The following is a 23,875-nucleotide window of genomic DNA, read 5'->3' on the forward strand; positions in this document are numbered from 1 at the left end:
TCAAATGCTAGCAAAAGGAAGTTTGTTATCACGACAGATCAATGGTTTTCAAACAAACTTAAGAATCCAGTGCCGCTTATGTACACATACCTAGTCAGTACACACATGTGGTAGAAAGGTAATTTACTTTGATCCCAAACTCAGTCATACAGTGGATCAGACACATGTAACCAATGCGCAAGGCAATTTAAAAAATGTATTTGAATTCCGAACGGTTATAAGTTTGTACAATCTCCTCGTCACGACGTCGGTAAGTGTCGAGTCACTGCCTACTACACCTACTTTGTAAACAATACAGTCGGTTTTCTGGGCTAAGTCGAATCGAACGAATACCAAAGTTTTGTTCAAAAACTTGGCAAATTTCTTGTAAATGTGTGGCACAAACAGAATCATAATATTGTTAACACACTTTAACTGACCCCGAAACAGTCGAACGAAAACGGATAAATGGAGAAATCGAAGCGTTTACCGTTCTTATAACCAACAAAACTTTTTTGTTTGATTTTCCTCTAAGTACTGCTGTAGCCAACAGATACGACATAATTAAAAATTGACAACGTTCAAAAACAACCGAAATCAGCATCTGCCTTTGGACAGACGCACGTCACATCCAATATAGTTTATAATAACACGTGATAGAGCCGTAATTTATAGGCATACAGATATGTAACGCATTCGATAAGGCTAACAATAGCAAATAAAAAAATCCCAAATCCTATCGCCAGTTCACAGGCTCCTGCAACAGTCATACGGCGGCATTAGGCACTGCTTTACGGACGACTGGTAATACAGTATGTCAGTAATTTGGTGTTACTGTGTAGTGTGTATACCTTACCGTCATAAACTTCAACAAAGACAACAAGAACAGCTTTCTTCTTTTTGTGGCCATCCCACTCAATGCCGAGACGGCAGCGGTGTCGTTCACCTCAGCGGGATACTTCAGCAGAATCTGCAGCACGCCATCCTGGAACCAGCGTGGCCGACCACGGATCTGCTCCAGGGTGATGCCCAGTGTGTTAATGGCCGATGACGGATCAACTGGGGCTCCCATATTAATCGGAAAATTGGGAGCATATCTGAAACGGCCAGCGGTTTTAATTAACTTGGATTTGGAGTATTCCACGGTTATCAGCTTTCAGACTATACATGCTAAATCCAGTTCCGAAAAATTCTAACATTTTCCATTAATGTGGATGGGAGAATCCCCTTAAATACGAGTATACAGGGAGTACAATTGATATTCAGGGTACCGTTTCAGATCTAGCTAAGTGGTGGTATGAATAATACGCGACAGAGTTATTCTTAATGTTACCTGTTCAAAAACCCTGCAAAGGTTTTCTCAGCTGGCTCCACGGATTGCAATTTGATGTTCAGAAATTCTTCTTCCGCAGGCGACAAAGCCGCCGGTAAGAACTGAGCGTAAATATGTAGAGGTGGGTTGTACTGCTGCACACCCTCGTCATCCCGCCACCATGGCCAGTTGTCGTTCACCTTAACCAGGGCGTGTTTTCCTACAGACTGACGGATCATGATTTTCGGTAGCGGCAACTGCCGATCCGCGGCCAATTCTGCGCAGAAATTCATAGTACATTTGGCTATTTGGACCGTGGTAACAAAAGACGGGAAGCGACGCCGCGTTCCCTTTATCCCTTGGAAAAACGGGCTCTCCAGAAGGCGGCGCAGTGTGTCGGACTGCAGGTGGAGCTTGTACAGGGTCAAGACCACATTGCGCTTCTTTGCAGCCGCTCCCGTGGTTTCCGCATCGACATGATCCCAGGCCAGGTTGCAGCACTTTAGGATCCAACAGAGCATCGCCTCGGTAATTTGCAAATGGAGCCGTAGCCGCTCCACGCCAGCCTGGCTCAGCAGGAGCTTGCAGTGGTCCTCTTTGTGTCCGGATACCGGAAATATCCCACCTCCGCGAAGAATAAGGTTGCGCGTCCTAGAGGTTACAAAGCGTTGCACGATGGCTCGCCTCCGCGGATCCTTGGCCAGATGCCCTACATTGAGGCCAATCAGTGGTTCGTCATCCTCAACCTGAGGACGGGGCATGCATTTCTCGATCATCCATTTGTCCATATCGATGATGATGGTGTCTTGCAGCTGTGCTTGGGCGGTAAAATAACTCCACCACTGGCAAACGCTAACAGCAGCAAATCATAATTTGACAAGTAACAAAAGTTGCAGGCGCTGGTATACTACTTCAAATTTAAAATTCAAACTTTAAAAAAAACAATCAACGTCTTTATCTTATCTCGGCTTAAAAGGTACTTACTCAAAACAGCCGTATCGTTCTCTTAAACAACAGCGCTAAAACGCTGCTTGAGAAAAGCAGCAGAACCTGCTTCCCCAGTTAAATCCCGATTTTGACAATTAATTAAACTTTTCTCGTCCAAGTCTCGAGTTCATTCGGCAGATTTGCCATAACAAACTACCAAAATCGTTGTCGCTCGAAACGTTATTACCAAAACAAAAGTGACTAACAAAATGTAGCACTCATTGTCAGAGGGAGGACAACCGAACAAGCCGGCAAGTTATGTATTTCCAAAACATAATATAACGCGGCAAAACTTACTGGGAGCAACTTGTGATATCCATGATGTCCAAACAGGAGAAGATCTCCAGCATTAAATCTGTGGTGAGGTGGAAGTGCGGGCTGGACAAACCTTCATATTCGGACAAAACAGCCGCCATTTCTCAAAAAACCGCCTCCAAATTTCCTGATACCTTGTTCCTTTTGCACTGTTCTTACGCTCTAAGCAACTTATGCACACTATGCACACTCTGGCAGAGAAGTATTTCGAACTTTCGAAACCTTTCACTTCGACCCATGAAGCGATAGCCGAATAGTGTACTGAATTGGCATCTCGATTGCAGACTATCTTGGCGGTTGTATCTTAGTAGGTAAAAAATCTTAACTGATAGCATTTTCTACTTTGTGGTAGCCAGAACGGTTCAGTTACGCTGTGATGCAATGGCCTTTACTTTTGTTTCGAAGCGCAGAGGTCATTCCTGCCCAATGATTGTGACAGGATATACTGTACCATAACGTATCCGGTCAAATAGTATACCAGAGCCTACAACCTTCTTCGCTGTGTGTGGCTCAATGACACAGAGCGTTCACCTATGCCCCAACTCAGCTTACAACGTCTGGTACCGGCTAATTCGATCTATTTTAATGAACATTTTAAGTTTATGAACAATGAGCTTTATTCGGCAAAAGCACAACACATAACGATAGGCCAGCCCTGATAGACACTAATCAAAATGATTCAAATTTAAGCATTATAAAAACAACCAAAATCGTTATTTGTTATCTTGGGGCGAGTATTCAGTGTTCCCAAAACCGCAGCTGCATTTTCCTATAACCGCTAACTCATACGCTGTCTAAGAAAGGACGTTGCGTTATTATTATTAGAAAGGCCGTAGATCGAGGCTCCCCGGTAACCACACGGATCTTCCGGTCAGTAAAACGAATCATTTCGGAAAAAGCCTTTCCAAATGTTCCGAGCGTCTCCACTGCCAAGGGGTAGAAAAAGTAGCCCAATTCCTCAAAGAAATCGTACTTTCGTCGCTTACTGTTTATTCTTTTAAAAAATACAGCGGTTGCCTGATACAGCGTGACTAAAAACCGAATTTTGCGTAGTAGAATAATCAAATGACTGTGGCGCTGCACAGATGACTGCGGCCTATTAAAAAAGCTTTCAGTAACATTTGGCTGATGATTTAAGTGATAGATCAACAGAATGATGATTTAAGAGATATTTCAAAGTTATATAAAGAAATAATATACAAGGAGGCAAACCACTCTACTCGAACCGTTTCCCTGTACTGCTGCCGTCACCCGGGCCCTAGAGTTTTACGTTGTGGCTAAATATGGCGGTTATGTACCGCGCCGGAGTTAACCATATTATGTACCGCAGCAAAGTCACACTCCAGCCGGGTGACGGCAGCACTATGCTGAAAGGGTTTGACTAAAATGGTTTTCCCCTTATTTTTCTATACGACAAGGATAGAAAAACAGAATTTCCCAGCACACTAAATTTAATAGTAAATACCCGAGATTCTATCGCCAGTTCAGAGCCGCCTGCAAGATATACACAGGCACATTAGATACGAGTACTTCTGTCAGGAGATGGTACAAGTAAACCAAATGTGCAATATATGTGTATACAATAATTATGGTGTTACTGTATTGTCGTACCCGTATGCATTCCATTATCCAGTTCCACAATAAGCACTGGGCCCTCGCGGGGCTGCTCTCATTCACGGACCCGATGCGACCGGTGTCCTTTATGTCAGCGGGATGGTTCAACAGAATCTGTATCACACTATCCTGGAACCAGCGTGGCCGTCGGCGAATTCTCTCCATAGTCAGGCCCAATGTATCAATGGCAGTTGACGGGTCAATTGGAGCCGCCATGGTATCCGGATAATTGCATGCATATCTGAAAAGAGTACATGGTTACGTTTTATTCGCAATCGGGATATATTACTTACGATTTTCCGCGTTCGTTTAGCTTTAGCGTGTGTTGAACCCGTATATAAGGGAGAATCCCGTAGATAAGGGGTTCTCCCAACCCAATAAGGGAGAATTATTGGGACGTTGGGAGAACCATTTCAGTCGAAACAATTCACGGCACTGCGGCCGTCACCCGGCTGGAGCCTGGAATGTGACGTTACGGCAATACATGCGGTTAAATCAAGCGCGGTAAAGAACCACAACGTAAAATTCCAGCCGGGTGACGGCAGCAGTATAGGGAGACGGTTCTAGTACCCTATATGTAAACGTCTTTTGACATACTGGTACATTTTCTTGATGCACATACACATAAAGGTACATATGATACAGTCAAATATCCACATGCCCCGGAAAACGCAACAAAATGTAACACCGTGACAATACTGTACGTATGGTCTATGAACCTGCAACTTATCACCCAGCTAATTGTAGTTAGTTTTAAGCCAATTAACCCAAAAATCAAATAAAGCGGTTTCAGAAACTCGAACGACTACCGATATTCTCGCGAAACGAAAATCAAAATTTCTGCCTCAAATTGTTGCGGCAAAACAAGCTTTGAAAATCCAGAAGAAAGACCTTCTATAGCACATTTCGGTACGAGGTTTTCACATTTATAATAATATTCTTGTTTTCTTGGCGACAAAAAAGGTTTTAGAGTAGTAAGATACCAGAGCTCGAAAGGCTGGGTTTAACCTGGTCAAAAACCCGGCAAGAGTTTTCCCTGCTGGCTCTGTTGATTGCAACTGGCTCTGTAAGAACACTTCCTCTTCGAACGAAAAGATAGCCGGCAGGAAGCCGGAGTAGATGTGCAGCAGCGAGTTATATCCGTGTACATTGTCATCATCCTGCCGCCATGGCCATCTGCCGTTCTCTTGTACCAACATACGCTTCTTTACGAATTGCCGCAACACTAATCTGGGTAACGGCAGCGGTGAATACCAGTCCCGTTTCTCCGTGATCAGTTCCGCGCAAAAATTCATGGTGCACTTGACCACTGCAACAGCGCTGATGAACGGCGGCAGGCGACACCGTGTCCCTTTTTCCCCGTCCAACTTGAACTCCATAAGAAGATACAGTGAATCGGCTTGCAGGTGTAGATTGTACAGTGTGAGAACCACATTCCGCTGGATTTCAGCCGCTTTCATGCCGCGCGTATCGCCGTATTTCGCACTGCAACACTCGAGAACCCAGCTGAGAAGCGAATCGTTAACGTAAATATCGCGGCAAAACTGCTCCACGTAGCCACGGTCCAGCAGGAGTACGCGACGGTCTTCCCATCGTTTCGCCAGTTCGGGAAAAATACCGGGTCCGCGGAGGACCAGATTGCGGGTTCTTCGTGTTACGATACGTTGGAAGATGGCACGACACCGTAACTCCTGGTCTTCAAGACGCGCATAGTGATACAGCAGTTCTTCGTGATGAACAGCCCTCCTAGGATGGTAGTATGCCATGAAATCCTTGGTCAACCATTTGTCCACATCGACGATGACGTTAACTTGCAGGACCTCATGTGTACTGAGAAGGTTCCACCGCAGGCAGACGCTGTGAGCCAAAAAACGGCAATGACATTGAAGCTTGCTACACTATCGGATAGTTATTATTTACGTTGCCCTAGCGCAAAAAAACATCAAGTAAAATCTTGTACTAGCCAGAAAGCCCTGCCAAATAACCCTGTAATTTACGGAATGATCCTAATGGATGGATTTATGGAATTTGAGAAATAATGTGAACGATAGAAGACGCTACTGTACTTACATGGAGCACTTAGTAATATCCGTGATGTCCAGACAGGAGAAAATCTCCAACATTAGCTCGTTGGGGAGGTGAAGAAAGTGCATCCCGGCGGGTTCGAAAAAGCCCGCCGCCACTGCTAGAAGTCGCCGACAGGTCTGTTCCTGTTCCCTTTTTGATGTAATCATCCTAGATTTGGCAGATTTGGCAGCTGTAGATAGAAAACGTATTTGGAAAAATATTAAATGTTTTCCTTAGAGGCTCTACGCGACAGCGGTGTAGGGCTGCATTATCCTTGTTAATTCAGCAACGGGTTTACTGCGCGCGAAGGAAAGCCCAGAGCGAAATATTGAGGGTCAGTACACTGCGCTGATGCAACAGTCTTTAACCGGTCTCGATGCATGAAGAGGTCACTTATCCTGCATAAGGATGGAGGGCAATAATGACTGCTACCTGTAACGCATCCGGTTCTAAAATAATAATTCGGTTGGTATTTATTCGTTTACTTTACATCCATATAATTTTAATGTATTGCCGCACATGCTTACCTATACAGATATCTTCAGAGTACTGTACATTATTTTCACGCATTTTACTTCCTACCGAGTAGATTTTTTATTACGTTCAGTAATAACTCCTATTTTTATGTACATTTTTATGCTCTTTGAATTTTAAAAGAACAGTCAAAGTACTGTAGGTCCGATTTGCCCCATAAAATTGGATTCGGTAACGTGCAGATATTTATTTTGCTTTTAAACCTACACAAAGACCGGGGAGACCAAGTTCATAACTTCATACCGTAACAGGCGGCTCGTTTGCATGTTAAGAATAAGTGTCGACAGAGTATAAACAGCGGTGTACGGGAACTGCTGTTCCTCAACTTCGGAGGAATGTAGTTTTAATATAAAAAATGGGAATGCCGGAAAATTGAGACAACGTTCACGCCGTCTCTGATGCCATTTCGCAATTTGGATTTTCTAAGTGTTCGTTCACCGTTCACATACTAGAACGGTTTTGTAGGTGAAAATGTTAAACAGTGGTGAAATACTATAGCTGTTCGCCGCCAGTTGCCGGCGGTCGGGTTAGTACAAAACACAAGTTGTAACAGGTAGAAATGCAAGATTCTAACAATCGTCTTTGATACTTAATATCACTTTGAACTACAATTTTACAATCGGTGCAAAAATTTACAGAATCCAGAATATTATGAGAACACTAAAAGCAAAGCCTTACAGGATCGCTTGGGCAAGAAAACCAACAAATCACAAAAAATGCAAGATCATGCAGCGATCATCTCTATTTCTTCGCATTCCCGGCAATCGGTTTGACGTCCCACGTCAACGTATACAGATCCGAGCGGCCTTGGGCACCCAAATTGACGGTCTGGTAGTTTTCCTGGTTATCCAGCAGCGGCACATCAGCGCCCTGATACAGACGGCTGTTACTGTAGTCGTAGAACTTCTGGGCCTGGCTGCAGTCGACTTCCCAGAACCAGTGGCAGACCAGGGTGATTTGGTTGAAGAGCTAAAAGTCAATGGTGTTCTTTATTATGCGGTTTGCAATCCAAATCGATGCAAGGAAAACGGGATTTTTTTTACCGTCATGTTGGGGCAGATGTGCGAGGTTAAGTTACCGTTGACGTCACATCGGCGAACAACTACGGGAAGACACCATTACAAACGGTAAATGTGGGTACATTTTAGAATTAAGCGCATATGCCATAATCACGATGGGAAATTGTTACCGCTGTATTCGCAAATTCCAGTTTTCTTGTGTAAATTATTGCGAGCTCAAGATTGGAATACGTACCTTGGCACTTAAAGTCAGTGTCGGCATAATAACCCGGTGCGTGAGCGGAGCAGTCCCAGTTGCCTTGGGGAATATCGTTAGCGTTGTATGTGGGATAATCCTGTCCAGCACGAGCACTGACATACAGGTTATAGATATCCGCGGTGCTCAACTTATTCCGCCCGCTTAACTGGTCAAGAGCCGTCCATACCGGTGGGTTCTGAGCGCTGACGGCGCGTTTAACCTTTAATAAAAGGCGCATATATACAGTACATGAGCAGTTAATGCAAATTAATTAATAAACATTGCACTGAAATAAAATCAGATGAAAACGCTTACCGGCGTCGCATAAGCAATTCCGATAACAGCAGCGAAAACGATGATATACTTCATGGTGGAACACACTGAATAAACGATGCCGGCAATCTGATAAAAACTGTAAGTATACAATCTGGTTTACACTGCTTGAATTGCAAATTATGCAACTGGGTGGAAAGCGGACTGACGATTGTTTACCGTTTCCGGCGTGGCATTATAAAAGCCCGAACACAAGACTCACCGAAATTTTTATTGTGTGGTAATTAGCCTTGACAGTGAACGTTGTGTCAACGGCCAGACGGCTGTCGATTGGTCCAAATTGGAGAGCGCGTGTACACGGTAGTGTCGTTGTCAGATTCGCTGGCATTGAACGCACAGCGGCGAACTGCCGGTTACCGCATATCCGCACTATATGTAATAATGTGAAACACTAATTTTGCTCATTTTGACTAGTATATGCTAGTACTAGCTTATGATTTGTACAAGATAGCGATCAGTAACTTGGCGAGTTAATTAGGCGATCGCTGAAACAGTTTAAAGTGGAAACAAAACAATTAACTGCGAACGCTGATCTCTGAGTCGGCTAATGAGCTTTTGCCCATTAAGCCATAATTGCATGTATTTTCTTTTTAATTACTTACTGGAGTTACACAGTATTACAGACACAGTGGCTTGGCACGTAACATATTCATGGTAGTGCTTTCCATCCTCTTGTAATCGAGTTACTCGTAGCAACCGAAGATTCGTGATTTACTGCTTTTAAAGATAAGATTTAAGTCTAGCAGTTACTAAGCAGTAGCCAGCAGAAAAGCAGCGGCAGTTCTGGGTACACCGTACGGTGAGCCTCACATCCAAAGATCTCTAACGGCACTAACGATTTTGAATGTTATTTTTAAGTTTAAAATTTAATTAATTCAAATGTAAATCTGCGCAGAGCTAATACCGACTATAATAGTATAGTTTTTTTTCTGCGACTACTTGTTAGTTGTTACCCGTAACGGCCTGGATACAACTGAACACACTCATTTATTACCAGATTAATTTTAGCAATAACTGCAACGACTTGACAATGGTTAAAATGTCAAGAATGATACAATCATTGGGTGCCGGAAAAATAATAGCAGTGAAGTTTTTGGCTGTGGTTCTGTTTGAGATTTGAATCATATCATTCATATACTGTACAGTCGTAGAATCATATGTGTGGTACACAGTACATAAGGCCATAAGGAATTGCGACATTGTAATAATTTTTATTGTGTGAATTGGGAATTGCGACATTGTGGGAATTGCGACATTGTAATATTTTATTATTATTGTTATTGTGGGAATTGCGACATTGTAATATTTTATTATTATTGTTATTTTGCTTTGCGCCTCTTAAACCAACCGGACAAAGTGGTAGACAGGAACGATTATCGTACTCACTGGTTTGCACGGAACCAGTACAAAAGCCGAAACGGTTTATTTACCTAAACATGTACATGTTTGCTTTTCTAGATTTATTGCTTAACATCTCTAGATACAAGGAATCGCTCCTTATCGAGATCTACAGACAACCAAATCAGAAACAATGAAATTCAAACACATATTCTCCAATGAAATATGTCGTTGATTAAAAACAGAGACGAGAAAGAAGGTATTAACAAGGTAACAGCTCTTTTATCCAAGGAATATGCTCCCATGAAACGCTGTCCAATGCCTTCTCAAAGGTCCGTAAAGACCGATAAGCGCTTTCATTCAAGTTGAGGTCATTCCATAGTTTGGCGGTCCGGTTGGAAAATTCGTTTTCATTTGCCGGTACAGTTGTGCCACAAAAGGTTGTGTTAGCCGCTTGGATCGGGAATGGATGTTGAGCCATACGAGTGGCATTCCGCGTGTTACCTGCAACAGTACTAACGGCAGTAACGGATTCATAATCAACGAAAAAATTATCGCAAAAAGGAGTAATACCAAATAACATTTTATAAGCTAGAGTCAATGAACGCTTTATGCGACTATCCCAGCCGCATTCTCGGAGACGACCACAGTAGTCATCAGCGGCATTTCCTAAGCGTAAACGCTTGAGAAATTTGAATGCGCACTTTTCAAGGGCATCCCTGGGTGTTTTAAAAAAAGGATTTACTACGGGACTACAATAATCAAAGATGGGTAGGACAAGAGCTTTGAATAAACATATTAGCGCCGCAGAATCATAACTATCGAACATCGAAAACAGGTAGCAAATTCGTTTGCGGACTTTCATACACAGACTACTGGTATGTTCACTCCAACGCAGATGTCTATCAACAAACAACCCCAAATATTTTGTAATATTTTTCTGTTCAACCTCTACGTTGTTCAAATAATATTTAGGGACAGATGTCAAATCACGCTTCAAAGAAAAACGTATAAACACAGATTTTTTTGGATTAAAACTTAGGTTTTTCTTCGCTGCATAATCGGAAACCGAATTAATATCTTCCTGTAACTTTTCGCGATCATCGTCCCCAACTATTGGCCTACCTAAAAAAACGTCATCTGCAAAGATAAAAATTTTACTTCCATTAGGCAAGACAGCTGGCAGGCCGCTCAATTGGCAGTTGAAAAAAATAGGGCCAACTATGGATCCCTGTGGTACGCCGCTGGTTACAATACCGCTCTCAGAAACCTTGCCATTTACAACTACCACTTGTCGCCGATGCGTTAAATAGTTGCTGAATAGCCGTACGACATCAGGAGGTACGGAGAACGAAGCGAGTGTTTCAAGCAGTGATGCATGGTCCACTCGGTCAAACGCCTTTGAACAGTCAAAAAACAGGGCATCCACTTCGTAGCCACTTCCAATAAAATCTTTTATGAATTTTGTAAAAAGCAACGACTGTAGTTCTGTACTTCTTTTTGCTCGATACCCAAATTGATTATCACTCAACAACCCGTTAATTTTTAGAAAAAATGTTAAATAATTAGCCAAGCATCGTTCGAAAATTTTGGATACAGGATGCAAAATAGCAATTTCTGTCTTTACATTTCCAGGTTTATCTTTCCTGTTCCCGTTTACTTTTCATATTATCTTCCCTTTACGTTTGGTAATCATTTGACTTTAACGCTTATTTGACAAGTTCTTTTATGTCAGTCTACTGCACATTATAAAATTCAGAGGGATTTTTCAATTTGCAACTGCGCTTGCTTTACCTTCTTATCTCAAGCCAAGACATTTTGCTTAACAGTGACGAGGTTGAACGATCACCTTAAAATCCCTGGTTTATATGCATATTCATCGTTGATAAATCGCGAGGCATATTATATAAACGGTGTGGTTTTTTTGTATGAATCCGAGTTTTCTGCCCTGATTTCAAGATAATTCCCTGGTTTTAGGATAATCTTGCAGAATGCTTTGGGATTACAATTACACAGGCCAGCTGGCCGGGCTAGGGGAAAATAAATTTAAGGTTATTGCTCCTATTGAGAGCAACATGTACACATCCAGAGAAATATTTTATTGCCGACGAACGGACAGCATTGAACCTGCAGAAATAGCAGTTAAGGACATTTTTCCGCGTGATGAAATCGTAAACCACTCTGAAATTCTCCGTATTGTCGAAGATTTAGATTCCGTCCAACGAAAACTTCTGGGCCTTAAACATCCTAATGTAATTCATCGCTTAGGAGTTTGTCACGGCCATTATGACGGGGTGGGGCGTGACTTTTATCGTTATTTCATTGTTATGGAATATTGTTCGGGTAAAGAATTTCATACGAAGCTAAATAAAACAAAATGTGTTAGTTTACCGAGCGGAGACGAAATAGGACTTCCTTTTAGAAGGTTGTGACAGATTTTTCACTTTTAGGAGGTACGTTACACAAAGCTGCACAGTCGCATATACCTTCCCACCTAGTACGGAAGTGGACGCGCCAGATTGTAGAAGGCCTCGCATATCTGCATGAGAACCGCATCATACATCGCGATTTGAAAGGGCCGAACGTTTTACTGAGTACTTCACATTGGGACAGCTGTTGCATGAAAGTGTCCGATTTGGAATCCTGCAAGCCATTACGCGGCGACCAAACTCAGCCCGGAGAGGTAACGCAGAATGCGGGCACAATTTACTTTATGTCTCCGGAAATGATTAAGGGCAACGATAACAGGCTTTCCATTGGCCGTAAGACCGACATCTGGAGTTTGGGATGCCTTATTCTAGAAATGATGTACGGATGGCCGCGTTTTTATAAAAACGTGAACGGAATACTAAAACCAGTAAAATATGATCTGGCCCCCTTGCATTATGTTGGAACTGGAGGGTCACCATACATTCCCCGAGAGACGCCCTCCGAACTGCGGACTTTTTTATCCAACTGCTTGCAGCACGATCCCTCTTCTAGGCCGATAGCCATCGAATTGCTAGAGGAACCATTTTTAACTGCCGAATTTGTTACCCCTTTGCCAGATCGAAGCCATGATCCACTGTAAGTGCCATCAGCATCCTTTGTAACCGCTTTTAGGGCCTTAACATCGTTTTGGCGTGCAGCTGCGGCTGCCCAAATAAATAAAACAAACTGAACAATTACTTGCTGAAGTTCGTTTTGGAAAACTGCATGCAGCTTTCATCTGTTATTCGGCGCAGTGGCGAATATTCTAAAAACCTAAGCACAAGTACTTACTCGGGCGTACCGCCATTTCGGCATAGGGACATTTCGGCATTGGACACTTCGGCATAAGACATTTCGGCATAAGGACATTTCGGAATAGGGACATTTCGGCATACGGACATTTCGGCATAAAGTTTAGTATACTGATAATACCTAATCATGATGGAAAGAGCGGATAAATTGGAAGAACTTTTGTTACTGTAAAACTGTTTTCGTTGTAAAACTCGTGCATGGTAACTGGCTTGTGCTAATAAATGATGACCGTGGGTCCATGGTAAGAAACCTATATGCCAATGAATTTTACTCAATCTAAGAAAGTGAAGGAAAAACGCATAGAATTTCAAAAACTGAGAACGTAAAAATCCTAAAACCTAGCAAACCTAAAACATGCCAAACATGCAAAATTAAACCAAAAACCTTATAAAAAATAATGAAACGCAGGAAGACATAAGATGCCTTAGCAAACTTGAAAAATTGTATGTTAAAATGCGAGGATTTGATAAAAACTTTAGAAAAGCTAAGAAGACCTGCAAATATATATAAACCTAAGAAAACCTAAGAAACCTAAGTAAAACTAAGAAAGCCTAGAAGATCTAAGAAGATCTAAGAATACAAGGTTTAACAGTACAAAGGAGACATAAAATAACTGGAGCCGTTTTTTAATTTGATGTTGTTTATAATGCAGAAATGTCCGTATGCCGAAACGTCCACATGCAGAAATGTCCTCATGCCGAAATGTCCTCATGCCGAAATGTCCTCATGCCGAAATGTCGTTATGCCGAAATGTCCTATGCCGAAATGTCCTATGCCGAAATGTCACTATGCCGAAATGGTCGGACACGCTTACTCGTACATATCTGTACGCTGATTAACACACCAGCACTAATGCGTGCTCGAGTACAAGCTGCTGTGGATTGCAGTCACAGGGCCGAACATTTTAGAAAAGAGTTTAGTTTTCGCGCATAAGCCTTCCCGCAAATGGATGGACAGTGTAGAATTAATACTAATGGTCCTTGTTAACAGATCACTGCACGAGCGCAAGCGATAGCCCGCTCGGAGTTATCGCTCGCCCAATACGTGTAGTGTGTAGTTCCAATGGAAATGCGGGGGTTTTGGATTGGCACATGGTTTAAATTTTGACATTCGCAACAAACTACTTAATTCCGCTGTGTAAATCGCCAATTAATTACGTGACCGAATTAACAGCCCATGTGGCGCACGGCAACAGTCAATCCGTAATTCAGTCTGTACACCACGGGGAAACCAGGGAAAATTTTGAGGCCCGGGAAATGACTAACTGAATTTATCCGCCGATTTCAGGGCAGCTGGCCAGGGAGAAGAGTTTCGACTACAAGGAAATCTGAAGGAGACATTCGGGTTTGACTGTTGTTATAACAACAATCCGGCGGATTACGTTGGGAGAGGCAGCTACGGCGCGGTTTATAGAGCAACAACTACCCGAGTAGTGAAGTGAGCTTTCTGGAAAGATTCCACTCCGTGAGCAATGGCGAAACAACATTTGCTGTCAAGGTTGTAACTGTGGACATGCTGACAGAAGCGCATTATGCAAGACTCCGTGAAAGGTTTAAACTTTTATGCGAATTTGATCACCCTCACGTGGCCGCATATGGCACAATCAATGCGAAAACAGAAAACGGAAAACTACAAATAGAGTTCTTGATGGATTACTATCCCGGTAAGTGACCAACGAAACATAAGCAATTACTCACCTGATGTTGGATATACATACCTTTCGAGTTACAAGTATGTATGCATTTTTGGCTAAACACAAACATATGTATGTCTACTTTGCGCTGTATGTATTGTGGAAATCCCCACATTGTGGGTTCAGTTGGGAACTTGGGATTGACTCACTTGTACAGATTGAGTTCTTTTATGGCTCACAACTAGCTATATAAAGCCCGGACTTAAATGTATAACAATAATATTAGGAGGAGACCTTAAGAAATCTATAACGTCGATCAAAAACGGAGGCCCTCTTCTTGACAAGCATACCGCAATTCGCTACATGTCCGATATCACAAATGGACTGAACTATCTGCACGAAAGCAAGATTATTCATGGAGACATAAAACCAGCAAACATTTTGGTTAAAGATATAGAGCCCGGACGAAGTAGCCTGCTGATCACTGACTTAGATGACCTTGTAAAAATTCGTGGAGAACGAACATGTTCAGCTGATATCAACTGCGTAAAGGGCACCCATCGCTACATGTCACCGGAGATGATGAAGACCTTTATTTCAGTAGAGACAACATGTCCTGGTCGAAAAACGGATATTTGGAGTTTAGGCTGGATCATGCTAGAGCTTGCCCAGTGTACTACCGGTCAATTCGACAAATTTCTCCAGAACACTAAGAACTCGGAGCGAGTCAAGGTCGAAAAAGAACTCTCCGGATTTCATTTTACATCAAAGATTGTCGAAGGATATGTTCCATCCATTCCTGAGAAGATCCCAGCTGATCTTAATCACTGCATCAAACGATGTTTGTGTGTATCCGCCGATAGCCGTATTTCAGCAAAAGATTTGCTGCTGCACTTGTCCAGTCTCACAGTTAACTGACTTCAAATCTGTTAGGGAACAGAACACTATTAAAATGCATTGTATCATAGTCGGTATTCTCCATTCGATAGAAATCATCAATATAACAAAACGCTACTGACCATGGTGAGACAGGGGTGGGTTCGCGTGATATTAATAATATATACTCAAAATTACTGAAATCATCAGAAAAGGACAACCAATCGTCAGAGCCGTTCGAAATCTCACGGTGCGTAGAAGGATTCACTTTATTTTGCACCTAAAATGCAGTAGTGTTCAGATTTAGCACTGGCCGGTTTGCGGTTAAATACGTTCCCTAAGCAGTGTATACTTTGTCAAGTAATAGTTATCTGCGTTGTGCAGTTTCCTATTTAAGGTGACTGACACAAGCCCTGGATGCACTGCACTTCGTTCGATGCAGCAATATAAACCATCGTCAAAACAGCCACTTTAAAAATTAAGGCGAAGAAACCGAGAGGGACCAACGATGATGATGAGCGCCGGCCGGATGGTGTGTCGCAGTTGTCATGGAGAAACGGACTACGACTCGCTTGGAACGTAACATGTGTTGACACAGTAGTCTTGTCTAAAGTCATTAGCAGCAGTACTAAAGCCGGAGAAGCTGCCAGAAAAGCGGAAAAAGAAAAGTGCCGAAAGTACGAATATCTGGTGCCTGAGTACGACTTCGTCCCTTTAGCTTCCGAGACTTTTGGTGTAGTCGGCCGAGCTTGTATGAAATTTTTACGTGAGCTAGGAACACGCTTGAAGAATGCTTCTGGCGAAAGACGATCGTACGAATTTTTGATGCTACGGGTATGTTTTCTACGGGTATGTTTTCTTGCGTTTCTAATGTTTTCTGATTCAGTGATTTCTGATAACATTCTACCCGTTCTGGTTCGGTGATTTATGATAAGTAATATTCTTCCCGGGTGTAGGTTATTCTTGGTGCATTCGTGGACAAAGCCGTGGTGGTGCGCGAGAACGGTATATGGCCTTGGACAGAGGAACGGCTGAATGACTTTCTCGAGTTCACGCAGACATTCGTCATCGAGACCTGGAGGTCTTCAGCCGGTTCGTACCGGATCCTCTAACTTCCATCAAAGAAAGCTTCCTGAAAGACAAGCTGCAGTCGGACGAGCCCATTGGATGGACGTTGCATGTCGCGCTTTCTCACCAAGTAGGTAAGAGCTGGTTTTTGCCGATGTAAGCGCTATCGCCCGCAATTTTTGAGCGCTCCACTGGAGTGTTGAGCTATCGGCACATGAATTAATGTTTGTAATGTTCGTACTCTATCTTTTTTTAAGGATTGTTCAGCTGCTAGGAGATGAGGATATCGACTCATCGGCTTCCATCGGTTCGCTATGATTGACCCTGGATCGCCATCGCACTTTCCCACGCTGGCTACAGTATTTGATGATCCAGCTACTGAAGGATCCGTCTATGGCCATTTTTCCCAGCGATCGGGCAAACGATATTCTTGTTTTGCCTTTCGAAATTTGAAGTTTATCTTGTGCTTTAACCATTCGCTTCGAGACTGGTCGTCTGTCTCAGTTGTGTTTCATGCGATACTTGTTCAGCCACTTGACCCACGGTCGATAATTATTATGGTAGTTTACCAGTTAGTGTCCCGGGGTTACTAAGTTTTCGTGTGGCCTTCGGGATTAATTTTTTTCCTTTTGCCAGTGTATTTATGCGCTTTCGTGAGGCGTTCTAACGAACGGAATTGTGTTTAACCCAGCTTAAAGTTCATGTCGAAGTTACGGTGTTCAGTGTTCCTATTTTGTATTCTGCGTACAATCTGGCCAAAAGGCGCGAGCGACTCGCGCTCGCGTCGATTTTCACTTGGAACGTGAGTACTGTATTTCGCGGCACTATATACAGCAAAACGCAATAGGATTATGGTCCTTTTTTAGTTTAAAGGATGCTCTGCTTAACAGTTATTTAGTTGCCCATTGCCGGATAGGATAAAAACATGCAGCAAGTAATCTTAAACTTGAATGGGAAACGAGAAGGCTCATTAAATATCATCCTATATATTAATAAAATAAGCCTTAGCGAATTCCATTTCTGTCTCCCTTTTTTGAGCGAGCCACTGAACCAAACTTTGATGTCTATATGTCATTTAACAGCCGTTAGTTTGCAGATTTGCAGAAACCAGTTAGTTTTTTGAAAATATGTGAAGTTTCCGAGAAAATCTTAAAAGATCTTAACATACAAAGTCTATGGGAAAAGTGGAGAAGCCACCACTGCAAACCCACCCACGCCACCACCCTGATGAACAGCATAGGAAAACTTCAGGAAAAGCATTCATCTACACTTGATGGAACTTTGGTGTCCCTTAGTTATCCAATTGCCTTTAGTTCATAAAGTTTTTATTAAGAGTTAGTTTTTAAAAAATGTAGGCTTTGAAAGTGATGATTTTTAAAAACTGAACATGCGGAATCTTCTGGAAAGTGGGAACGCCTCTAACTCCAAAGATAAAGTAGTTGCCTTTCGCAACGGGTTGATTAGATTTAATATTGAAACTGCTTCCCCAGGGCGGTTGGCTTTGGCAACATCGTGATGACGTGCCAATAAACATCGGAAATCGCCAATAAACATATTATTTTGTGAGAGACTGAAATTCGATTTCAGGAATTTTGGTGTTCGACTGGAAATGATGTGGACTGCTTGAGCAAAACAACGAGTCTCAGTCCCGCCGGGCGTAGGGACAAGGTTCCAGTCTAACCACCGCCGGGGGGGAGGGGAGGGAGGGAAGGCGGCCCAAGTCTTTTCCGGCGACTGAAGTGAGGAGCGCGTATTTTTAATGTCCGCAGGGGGAGGGACGAGGGAGGGGAGATTAAAATATTTTCCAAAAGACTAAGGAACGTAGAAAAGCGGTTTTATTAAAACAAAAAACGCATTTTTTAGCATTAAAAAGTTTAAAACAAACAGAAGATTCAAAAATCAAACTTATCCGCTTTCTAATCGTATTTCCACCAGCTATAAAGCAATCCGTCAGATCATCTCCCATCAAAGGTCAAAACTAAAAAACCCAGTAGGAGGTGTGTAAGCAGTACGAGGAAACTGGACACCGGAAAGCATTTTTATTCTAAGTGGTCTAAAGGTTAACATCGGTGGTCGTACCGTCGTATCACTGGATTGTTTTGTCCGTCACAACGCACTGGCTAAAATTTAACAAAGCTCAGAATGGTATCTGAACCAGTAGAATTACTGTAATACGGCTATATACAGTAATTATGGAGTTTTTCTTATTTGTAGTTCTTGACAACTCACCAGCATATGCTGCTGACTGATTTGGGAAAAGCTTAAAAACTTTTTTTTATAACTGCAAAAAAAGGCATACAGTATTCCTAGAAATAATGGAAATTGTCAAATTTTGCGGGTTTGATTTAAGATTAAATCTGAAGTCAGCGGAACACGACAATGTTTTCTCAAAGCGGCCCTAAACATTTAATTAGTAAACTGTGATACATTTTAACTCCTATTAATATGTCAGTGAACTATGGCCAAAATAAAGAATAATTTACGACATAAGTTACGATAAGTAGTCAACCAATAGGTACGGTATATGGCAAATACTGTCTGCCTCTGCCAGTGAAACTATTGTATATTATTATTATTATACGCTCCGCTCAATAAAACTAAATTTGTATTTTGTAGTCATTGGTTTGTCCTCTGCAGTTTTCGTAAATAACAATTTATCGCCAATTTATTCCGCGCAGTTTGCGCGGGGTCTACTAGTACGTACTGATAAAATATTGCTAGTAAGAAACTTTATTCGGTGAGGGTAGTGACCCTCACCAAATAAGAAATTTGCAAGACATACAGAGTACAAAGCAGTTCTGAAACAACCTTGTGATCGTAGTAACGGTAATGTGTTGAACATATTATCTCGGCCTTCCTCCCTTGCGAAAATCGAACAACTTGCGAAAGCTCTATAGCGTCGAATTCAAGATGGAGTGAAACTTGATAGAAACGCGACAGAAAGTTTTTTGAATGAGTATGACACTGAACATGAATTAATAACAGACGGCATTGTTAATTAAATTAAGAGAGAAAACCTGACGTAGAGAAATAAAAACCAATAAGACCACATGATGCGGAGACTGGACGGGTGGGATGTGAACAGCAACTTGCGACGTGCAGCTCCACTCTGGAAATCATAGCCGAATAAATCAACCAGTTGTTGATGTCCATGTCAGTTTGTCAGTGGAGAAAAACCAGGCATATTCAGCATCGAGCAGTTGCAAAGGCTCTTATCCTATCCCAACGTTCAGTGAGATTTCCGCGCATGTTTTGTAGTAGCTGCTGCTCGTGTGGCGAGAAAACGACGGTAGACCAGGACCCACCGCGCCAAGTATCGTACATTTCAAAGGCCAACAGATGCCCGTCCGCCGCATTGCGGCCGCCAAAGACGTATATCGTGTCGTTGACCACGCACGCTGAATGTCGGTATCGTGGTTCCCGAAGAGACGGAACATCTTCCCAGCAGGCGTCAGTTTCGATGTTCAAACGGATGCAGCCTGCTGTTGCATCCCATGGCTGCTTTTTTTTAATGATCTTTCCGCCAATGATATACACGTACCCGTTGGAGAAGGTCATGGCAAATTGATTGCGTGCTTGTGGAAGGTCCGGTAAGGGTTTCCGCTGGTCGGCAACCGGATCGTAAAGTTCCAGCGCCGTAACACGTCCGTCTCGATTGTGGGCGTACAGAATCTTTTGATCACATTCAGCTAATGCGATCATGTCCTGCCTGCAAGAAAAAGACATGTTGAGAGTTGCTCTAGTCGAACTACACAGGGTTGTGTTTTGTCGATCCTGACTGCGAATACTCGATTGCTTTGTACTGAAATTTTGCTACTAAAGACCTGTTTACTGCATCTGGTTTAGTCTCGCCAACAGAAAGCAATTATTCAGACACTTCGAATACGGCCCGAAGGCGAATCTCCGCCTCTTGCGAGTGCGTGATCAAATTTATTCTTGGTTCTGGTTATCATAGGGCAGCTACTTTGGATAGCCTTCCATTCTTTCTCAACCTGCGTAACCAGAAGTCTGGCAGATAAAAACGGAAGATAGAAACGGTTTCGCACTGGAAGTGCGACATTACCCATACAGATAAGGAACTGTAAGTTGGTCACTAAGCGCACTTACTTTACTTGATTCTCTTATTAATTTTCTAATTGGTAGGCATGGGTTTTGAATTGAACGTTGCATATGAAGGTTGCAAAGCTGACCTTAAAAAATTCTTGAGCTGGTGAAATAGAAATTTAAATAGCAGAAATGGTGTATCCCTTTCAGTTCAGATTCTGCATTTCATATAGCCAATGACGCAACAGTTTTGGATTAAAAGCATGTGTAACCGTCCAAAACGCCCGGGAAGTTAACACGTCCAGCGGCTGTTTTGGTCCATGAATCGTCAGTTTTGGCTATAAACTACTCGAAACATCCGGAGACCACCAAAAGACCACCTAAAATTTTACCTATCCAGTTTTTCTTCCTTTCTAGAATCAGTAAAGGAAGATAACCAGTGAGGTTTTCATTTGCGCTAAAATGATCGTTAAAATGAGAGATGGGTGAGTGGTGTGTGAACTGGTATCTGAACGCCCCTTGCCAGACTTTAAATTCGTATGAAAGTGCTTTGGTCTGACGCCCCGGGCGGGATACGAACTGTACGACCAAAATGCAAACGTTCCGATACGAATCTACGATCATACAAAAATTTCCTAGTACAAATGTGCGCTCGGCACTCCCGTATACTGTACAATCGCAAACTCTGAGAAAGCTGGATGAGCAAATTTTAGTACTCGGACTTTGTAGTGATTCCCAGGCGGGTAGAACGATTTAAGGACCAAACCGTCCGCCAGACGTGTTAGCTGTCCTGGTGCTTCGGACGATTTTATGTTTAGGAAGGCTTATAAGTGATTATGGATAGCGTACCTGGCTTTAATAGGTGCTGGTCTCGCAAAAATTTCCTGGCCGTTACGCATGTCCACGGCCACGTACTCACAACCATCACCTGGCTCCCGAAGATAATAAATCAGGTCCTTGATGATAACGGGATTGGAGCAACCGACGAGCTTCGACTTGTTGCTGGTTGGGGAAAACATGCGCCACGTGTTCCGATCGATATTCCACATGTACATTTCTAGTTTCATTTTGTCCCTCACAGCGTAAAAGGTCAGCTCGTTGTTAGGAATACTAAGCTGGAGGCGGTACAATTCAGCCGGCAAATCGTATGGCACCGACACTTTCTGTTCTCGCAGTTGCATGTTTAAGGGATCGAAATGTAGTACTTCCAATTCACCGAAATGGGCAATACTCGAAATTACCGTTATGGTTATGGCCGGCAACTTTTGCAGTAATTCCCTGGCGGAAATGCGGTCTTTGGGAATTGGCTTCAAGCAGAGTTCCACACAGGCTGCCAAATGCGCCGGTATGTCATCACCGATAAACGGCACATAACCTTTTAATATGCGTGAGGCAAAGTCGATGTTGGACTTGCCCAGGCTGACTATTTTACCATTTTTTTCCAATTTTTTTTCTGTGTCATCCCGGTTTATATGGCATTCAGCAATCTCCAGCATTATGCAACCCAAACTCCAGATGTCGGTTTTCCGTCCAATTTCCGCTTGGGCTATCTGCAGATTGAATTTTTTCAGCATTTCCGGTGACATATAGCTGTACGTTCCCCGCAGCTGGGATATATCCTTCGAACATGTGGCTTTGTCGTGCATAAGCACTAGATCGTCCAAATCACCGATTAACAAATGCTTAGTGTTGTCCGGCAGATTTTTAACTAAAATGTTGGCCGGCTTCAGATCGCCGTGAATTATTCCTTGCTGATGCAGAAAATCCAGTCCTGTTGTTATATTATGGCAGTAACGTTCAACATCTGCGTATCGGTTGAGGAGGTTGGTGTTGCTCCTTGCTTCCTTCAAGAACGATGCCAGATCACCTACAAGGCACCGAAGCGATACAATTGTCGTGAAATGATGTTGATAGAGCATCTACAGATAAATTGCAATTAATTGATACTCACTTCTGCGAAAGGGCTTTTCGCTGTTTGTTTTTGGGAAGATGTTACACACATAATGTTACCAGTGCCGCTATGAAAATCGGGAATACCGTTCTATCTCATATGAAAATTCAATACTCCGCTTTAGTTTTTCCACAGTTTTTGACACTACAATCCAAAAATTTAATCTCTTTCTGTATACCACTAATTTGAAAGAAGAAGCGGTATTTAACTTAAAAACATTGTAATAATAACGCTAGTGCTGTACAGGCACAACACCAATCTGCCCTTATGACGCTGTAGGGCGCTGAACGCCACAGTACAACAGATGAGCAAATCAAAACAGCTACTTTACAATGAACAGCATATGTATAACCATAATATTACCAAACTAACGTTAGTTTAGTTTGGTAATATTATGGTATGTATAACTAACTTCGTTTTAAGGCAAATCGCGGAAACAGGCGCAAATATGCTTGTACCTAGCGTTGGCAATTTATGCGCATGGAATACAATATGTGCCTGTTGCAAACTGTTTGTTGATTTTATAACTGACTTTTTGTCAGCCACGGATCGGCTGTCGACTGACCGGTTTCCATTTTTAGGACATGCTAACAAGCTCTCAACTCACCGCTGCAGCGCTCCATCATTATCTCGATGGTCCCTCCGTCAGGGCCTTTACTAATGCGGATCTGGTAATACGGTACGAGATGCCGGTGCGATAACTCAGGCAGTTTTCTCAATTTTTCAAGTGTTTTGTCCCAGGTCTCTTGATCCATTGCCATTTCCCTTTGAACATCTTTAACAGCTTTAACCGCCACAACATCGGCACCGGTGTAATCGCCGCGTTCTGTGATTGTTGCGTTGTAGACCACACCAAATGTTCCCTTGCCAATGAAGTCCTTACCGGCGGAGTAACGATACCGGCAATTTCTACCGATCGTTTCCACGTCGGGGTTATCTGGATTTTTCGACCACTCGGTCCCCATTTCAGAAGGAAAGTAATAATGAAAAAGTTATTAAAGTTATTACGAAAGAACGCTTCCACTCTGGTCCATCCTTTTACGCTGATTGCACAGTGAGCTGTGGCACACTTAACGAGCCGATACCAGTTCAAGCAAATGTGTGTTGTGTACTTAGTGGTTTACATAACTGATAACAGGATCAACTGTAAACACTAAAGCCAATAACCGCGTCTAAATACTCATCGATTTGCTACAGCAGTTGGGTAGTGTAATGCAACGATTTCGCATCCATTTGATGATAACAAAGTTTGCTTGGGAAAACGGGCGCAGTCGGTTGAATTGCA

At 42.7% G+C, this 23,875-nt stretch overlaps 2 protein-coding genes and 1 long non-coding RNA gene across 3 annotated transcripts; 1 reads left to right on the forward strand and 2 right to left on the reverse strand.

The window, feature by feature from the left end:
- Positions 1-7,202: 7,202 nt before the first annotated feature.
- Positions 7,203-8,558, reverse strand: LOC129600743 (uncharacterized). Its single transcript, XM_055499306.1, has 4 exons — positions 8,381-8,558; positions 8,063-8,285; positions 7,852-7,910; positions 7,203-7,777 (listed from the first exon to the last, which is right to left on the reverse strand). The coding sequence occupies exons 1-4, from the start codon at positions 8,432-8,434 to the stop codon at positions 7,550-7,552; spliced, it is 564 nt and encodes a 187-aa protein (XP_055355281.1). The 5' UTR covers positions 8,435-8,558; the 3' UTR covers positions 7,203-7,549.
- Positions 8,559-16,127: 7,569 nt separating this feature from the next.
- LOC129600739 (uncharacterized) lies at positions 16,128-17,129 on the forward strand. The gene is made up of 3 exons (XR_008692119.1): positions 16,128-16,361; positions 16,484-16,725; positions 16,853-17,129. It is a non-coding gene; the product is annotated as an uncharacterized LOC129600739 (long non-coding RNA).
- A 2,172-nt stretch (positions 17,130-19,301) lies between these two features.
- On the reverse strand, positions 19,302-23,620 carry LOC129600738 (uncharacterized). The gene is made up of 3 exons (XM_055499302.1): positions 23,198-23,620; positions 21,489-22,506; positions 19,302-20,304 (listed from the first exon to the last, which is right to left on the reverse strand). Exons 1-3 carry the CDS (start codon positions 23,553-23,555, stop codon positions 19,782-19,784), a joined length of 1,899 nt encoding a protein of 632 aa, XP_055355277.1. The 5' UTR covers positions 23,556-23,620; the 3' UTR covers positions 19,302-19,781.
- Between the last annotated feature and the right edge of the window lie 255 nt (positions 23,621-23,875).

The sequence above is a fragment of the Paramacrobiotus metropolitanus genome, unplaced genomic scaffold, assembly GCF_019649055.1.
Source record: "Paramacrobiotus metropolitanus isolate TYO unplaced genomic scaffold, Prichtersi_v1.0 Parri_scaffold0000192, whole genome shotgun sequence".
Lineage (NCBI taxonomy): Eukaryota > Metazoa > Tardigrada > Eutardigrada > Parachela > Macrobiotidae > Paramacrobiotus > Paramacrobiotus metropolitanus.